Source organism: Adelges cooleyi, unplaced genomic scaffold, assembly GCF_023614345.1.
Source record: "Adelges cooleyi isolate 19-005CV unplaced genomic scaffold, UGA_ACOO_1.1 ACOO_flye_CR_arks_rails_tigmint_CR_PRNA_255, whole genome shotgun sequence".
NCBI classification, from domain to species: domain Eukaryota; kingdom Metazoa; phylum Arthropoda; class Insecta; order Hemiptera; family Adelgidae; genus Adelges; species Adelges cooleyi.
This window is the reverse complement of record NW_026095921.1, coordinates 32,171-38,422: the sequence shown is the minus strand read 5'-3', so window position 1 is coordinate 38,422 and position 6,252 is coordinate 32,171. Positions and strand designations below refer to the sequence as shown.

General features: G+C 24.8%; 1 protein-coding gene across 4 annotated transcripts; it reads left to right on the top strand.

The window, feature by feature from the left end:
- The first annotated feature begins 1,758 nt into the window (after positions 1 to 1,758).
- On the top strand, positions 1,759 to 5,620 carry LOC126837588 (uncharacterized). 4 transcript variants are annotated; one of them, XM_050571512.1, is made up of 11 exons: positions 1,759 to 1,840; positions 1,932 to 1,997; positions 2,381 to 2,607; positions 2,676 to 2,705; positions 2,877 to 2,927; positions 3,630 to 3,716; positions 3,876 to 3,905; positions 4,192 to 4,242; positions 4,552 to 4,581; positions 4,819 to 4,905; positions 5,216 to 5,620. In XM_050571512.1, exons 5-11 carry the CDS (start codon positions 2,900 to 2,902, stop codon positions 5,449 to 5,451), a joined length of 549 nt encoding a protein of 182 aa, XP_050427469.1. In that variant the 5' UTR covers positions 1,759 to 1,840; positions 1,932 to 1,997; positions 2,381 to 2,607; positions 2,676 to 2,705; positions 2,877 to 2,899; the 3' UTR covers positions 5,452 to 5,620. The 4 variants fall into 4 exon arrangements, with proteins under 4 accessions (XP_050427469.1, XP_050427471.1, XP_050427470.1 ...); XM_050571514.1 differs by lacking the exon at positions 4,552 to 4,581; XM_050571513.1 differs by having other exon boundaries at positions 2,381 to 2,705.
- Positions 5,621 to 6,252: the final 632 nt, after the last annotated feature.

The following is a 6,252-nucleotide window of genomic DNA, read 5'->3' as shown; positions in this document are numbered from 1 at the left end:
TATTTTTTCGGAATATACTAATATTTTGAACGATATTTTTTTCCACGATTTTTTGGTACACATTGTACTATATTATGAAATTTTTTTTAAACGGCAACATATGATTTTAATTACATAAATTTGTAGACAAAAAATAAAAAAATATTTTAGCGTTTGAATTTTGAATTTTCATTTATTTGTTAATTTGTTGTAAGTCATATGTCATTTTTCCAAAGAAAAAAAAATTGATTATAAAACAACAAAAAAAACCGTATATTAGAATTTTGCAAATAATGACTTGTATATTGATAAGAGCGTGGCTACGATCTAGAAAAGAAATGTCAATATCTAATACAAAAAATCATTTTAATGTTAAAGTTAAGGAAACTAAAACATCAACAACATCTATTTTCTTGTTTGACATACTAAAAAGCCCTTTTAATTGATCGTTTGTTTGATAACTAAATACACATATAAAAAAATAAAAATAAATATTTTGAGCGCAACAAGTCAAAATTGCAATATTCAACAAAATGATTAAAATTTTTCATTCTAATGCAAATATAAAAATAAAAATGTTTTTACTATCAGTATTTTTTGTTTTTTTGTTCATTGTTAAAATAAATCAGTCAACAGTGAAGAAAAAGTCAATTAAAAAAAAAAATGTATTATTCAATTTAAAAATTAAGTCAAAAGTAAGAAAAAACTGTTTTTAATTTTATTTTTGACGATTTGAAAACGAAATGCTTTAAGCAATTTTTTCACTTATATTAGACAAAAATGAATACCTTCCAAAAATGAGACGTTATTTATGATATATGATGGAAAATCTAAATCATTTGATGAATACTCCTTTTTGACTTGAACGAAATATTTTTTTAAATTGTATTTTTTTAAGCTATTATCATGACGCTACCTTTGTGATATATTATGCAAACGATTTATAAAATTTAATTTTTCACAACATTTTAATGTACTATTTGAAAAGATATTTCATTATTTTTTGTAACGGTAGTAACTTTATTTCTAAAGATATTTTTTTAAAACAAATTACGACATTCTCTCTAAAATGTTATCTTCTTTTCACTGTAAAATCATGAATAATTTCGCTTTTAATCTGTTGTGCCTAGTCAAGTTAAGACGCTTGAGAATTAAGTGTATATTTCTTTCTTTGTTTTCTAATTTCTATTTTGTATAGTGTAACCTAACTTTTACATACAATACAATTAAAATAGTTAACAGACTTATTTTTGTCTATATTCATTTTAGTGAAATAACCGTAATTTTTGCCAAATCAGGTACATTTCAATTTAGATTTCTACCTTCCTTTACAAAAAAAATTAGTTTAACAGACTAGGAAATATTGTGGATCTGGTAAAGAAATGTGTCAATACACAAATATAAATATATTTGTCATATTAAAACTGCCTTGAAAAGCCATTCCTAACCTAACCTTCTTATGTCTGCATTGAAGGCAACAGTAACTAATCTAAAATGTTTTTTATTTATTATTATTCACAGATAAAAATGAAACTCTTCTGTTTATTAGTATGTTTTTTTTTCGTTGATGTTTTGGCAAATGATGATGATGGTATTATTTTATTTCCACAGTTATTAATTTAAAGTACATAAAATTAAAAATAAATATTTCACTTTTTTACAGTGTTTTATGAGCTTAGTATTTACCTAACGAGTCAGTAACAATTTTTTTTTTATAAACAAATGTTTTTAAAATCCACTAATTATATATATATATATATATATATATATATATATTACTTGAAATTATCTATCACAGATCGCGCCATCAGACACGCTTATTTTATGAATAATTTAACTGTAGATGGTAGATCTGGAGCAAGTAAGATATTGTATTTAAAATAATATACTAATAGGTGTATAGACGCATTGTTTTACCTCATTTGATTTTGATCTTCATTTGTTTGTTCTAGATGGTTTGGAGTATGTAATTGAGACAATGAATGATGGCACTAATGACTTAGTATACAAGGATTTCTGTAATCATAATTATAATCATAATCAAAAACAACAAGACAAGAGTAGCAAAAAATATTTGAAAATAATATAATAACTGTATCCCTAGTTTATCGTTATGCAATTGATGAGGGTTATAATTATTATATTTTTCACTGAAATCTAAATAGAAGCTTTACGAAAAAATACTGATGTTAGCTCAATCAACCTCGTCAGATTAATATATTTTATTCTCGTCACCCAAACTGCGTAAACTCAGCTACTACATTTCATAAGGATTCTCTAGCCTGTATTTATAGTTTTTTTCTACTTTGACCTTCGTCTTCTAATTTATAATTATATAACGTAATAGTTTACTATAGAAAGTCCAATTAAATATTATTAATTTCTATAATGTCAATTTCAGGTAGATATAATTTTTTGCTTGCTGTACCAGGTAATAGTTTTTGTCACAAGACACTCTCATCGTGTTGAATATACAGTGGAGATTGTTTCTTCCGAGTTGATAATACACGTTTTTTTTACCTGGAAATTCGTCTTCCTGTTTATAATAGAATAGAAAATTAAATGCAATATCATTAAATAATGTGTTGTTAATTACAGACGAAAAAGAAATTATCTCGAGAACACGGGGTAATTATTTTCATTGCACACAATTTGCTTGATTCTATATGAACACAAGACTTTTGTTTTAATTTCAGCACCTCCAGCACTTCGTGACGAAACACAAAGTAAAAACCCTATTTTCGTATTTCATATTTATTATAAAATATTGCATAATTAATATTTAATACTTTGAAAATAAACATATGTATCTATTGACAAATATCAATATGACACATCGGTTTCAATCATAAAAAAACATGTAGGGACATATAAATATATTTTGTTTTAAATTTTAGAAGCCAATTATTTTTTTCGAAGAATGATACAATACATCGATGATTTATTGGGTAAATATATAATTAAAAAATTAATAGTTACATATTTTTGTAGTTCTAAAAAATAACTCGATTTATAACATAAAATCATAAATCTATATATGTTTTATGTTTAAGCTTTTAAGTACCATTCAAAATATAAATCAAACCGTTTATTTAATCATCGCTATAAGATATAAATTTATCATTATATAATAATATTTTTGATTAATTAATATTGATCTAATTAGTCTCAGTTATAAAGTGAATGTTTTGTATGACATATATAAATCGGGTTTTATTAACTCCATAATGATTTGTTGTTTGATGTGTTTGTTATAGGATCAAGGTTTTATGAAAAATATGATGGTGGTAATTTTTAAATTTTGACAGTCGTAACTAGCCTTAAAAGCTTGTTTTAGAACTGATATTTGCTTTATTTAATTTATTTAATGTTTAATGTCAAATAAACCTAACTTTTTGTTAAGGCTAAAGAAAGAAAGAGAGAGAGAGAGAGTGTGACTACAGTGTTAATGAGTAATAAATTCTTTAGGATTTCTAGTATAGAAAGAATACTTTTGTTGAGTTTCAACACTAAAATATGGTTGTACAAAAAGTTAGTTATAACAAAATTCTTTGCAATGTAATGCAATAATTATATTTAAAGCGGGACTAATATATTATTTATTTTAATTATTTCTTTGCAACACAATCATTTAATAATTATGTTCATAGGTTTGGCAATATTGACAGCAATTACAGACACGAGAAGAAACTATGTTGCTACATCTTCAAAAAATAAAATCAAACATCGTACAATAGGTATATATTATTATGGATTTGGATGGTTTATGAACGCTATTTTTATATATTTAGATATACATTATATTTATATTTAATGCGAACAAGGATACAACTGACGTAAATTTAGCTGGATTTAGTAATTGTATAACCATTTGATGTTTGATGTGTTTGTTACAGGATTTAGAGAAAAAGGATCTTATGATAGAAGTAATTACAAATTTTTTGATAGTCGTAAATAGCCTTAAATGCTTTAGAGTTTTCAAAAGTTTTTTAGCTGATATTTGTTTTATATTATTTATTTAATATTTGTTGACAAATAATTGTTTTAATAAACTAAACTGAGTGTGTGTGACTACAGTGTTAATGTGTAATAAATTCTTTAAGATTTCTAGTGAAGAAATAATACATTTGTTGAGTTTTGACACTAATAAGTGGTTGTAGAAAAAGTTATATCAAAATTCTTTGAAATGTAATATTTTGTTTTAAATTTTAGAAGCCAATTATTTTTTTCGAAGAATGATACAATACATCGATGATTTATTGGGTAAATATATAATTAAAAAATTAATAGTAACATATTTTTGTAGTTTTAAAGAAAAACTCGATTTATAACATAAAATCATAAATCTATATATGCTTTATGTTTAAGTTTTTAAGAATCATTTCAATTATAATTTAAACCGTTTATTTAAACGTCGCTATAAGATATAAATTTAACATTATAAAATAATATTTTGCATTAATTAATATTGATCTAATTAATCTCAGTTATAGAGTGAATGTTATGTATGACATATATAAATCGTGTTTTATTAACTCCATAATGACTTGATGTTTGATGTGTTTGTTACAGGATTAAGATTTTATGGAAAATATGATAGTGGTAATTTTAAAATTTTGACATTCGGAAAAAGCCTTAAAATCTTGTTTCAAATAAACGTTTTAATAAACCAAACTTTTTGTTAAGGCGAAAGATAGAAAGAGAGAGAGACTCTACAGTGTTAATGTGTAATAAATTAAGATTTCAAGTGAACACATTTGTGGAGTTTTGACACTAATAAGTGGTTGTACAAAAAGTTTATTTTTTTGTAACACGGTCATTTAATAATTATTTTCATAGGTTTGGGAACATTGACAGCCCTTGCAGACAAGACAAGAGAATGTGTTGCTTGGTCTTTAAAACATATAATCGGACGTCGTATAATAGGTATATATTATTATGGAGTTGTATGGGTTTTGAACCCTATTAATATATATACATATATAAGTAATGTGAACAAGGATACAACTGAATTTAATTTTTAACAATTAACCAAATAAATTATAACTATCAGCACGTACTCTCATGTAATACAATTAGCATGACTGGACTTATTGTACAGTCATGCTTGTTGTATTGTTTTTTTATGACTTCGTATTAACAAATAAAACAGTCGTTTCCTACACTACAAAGAAAAGTAGTATCTAGTAAGGTAATATAAGCAAATTAAAAAAAATATTTTTAAATTTCTTAATAGAAACTGTGCAAGATGGAGATGATGAAGCCTCTTTATTACTTAAGTGTCGTTTTCTTGGAGTATTCGCTAGTACACAATCTCCATCAACATACATAACAAAAGTTGATATTGACTTACCTGCCCGTACCTGCATCTTCACGGATATTAATGAAGACATAAAGAGATACAACACAGCTGATGTTGTATTTCTTGAGAAACTAATACGAGAGGGTCATCCACAATCTGCACCTTATTAATCTAGCGTTAGTTAAACACTGGCAACTGTATTCTGTTCATTGCACAATAAATTCAAATTTATCTTATTATTATCACTATTATACATTATAAAATCTTAAATTGTAGTAAAATATTAACATTTACTTAAGCTGACGGGAAAAGAACCGTCGATAGATTTTTTCAATAACATATACCACATAATACATTTTTTTGTTAGTTCTTAATAGTATATGTTTATTTCTGTTTTATGACATGTCTACTAATATAATAAATAATTACCGAATATATAAAGTTGTATTTTATTTATCTAATCTATTCCAAATATTTATTTTTGGTTCTAAGTCTTTTACTTATTGTTCTACCATTATTAAATGACTGTGCAAGTTTGGGTGACAGGTTCATCGTTTATACTCCTAATAGATAATTCATCTTAATGGTAATTAGTTTAGGTTAATACTATTAAGTTATCATTTCGTCCCAACACTGATTGCTTATTTCAATAGGTACTAAAATGGCAAATTGAATGTTTTAATTGAGTTTTTAATGTTATAAGATTAATTTTAATACTTTTTGTATATATTTTTATGTAATTTTGAACACACGATTTAAAAATCCTAATACGAAACCTGCTTTTTTTTCAATTTACAAAACTAAAATTTTAGTATTTTTTTTTAAAAGGATTCAAACACATTTTGGTGGACTTGTTACTTCTGAAACTCGACTTTCAATGGTAGTATTGAGTCTATTATTGATTTTTAACTCAAATGTTTACAATGTCATAGCCACCGAAGAGATTGATGAAATATTATAAGTTCTATCCC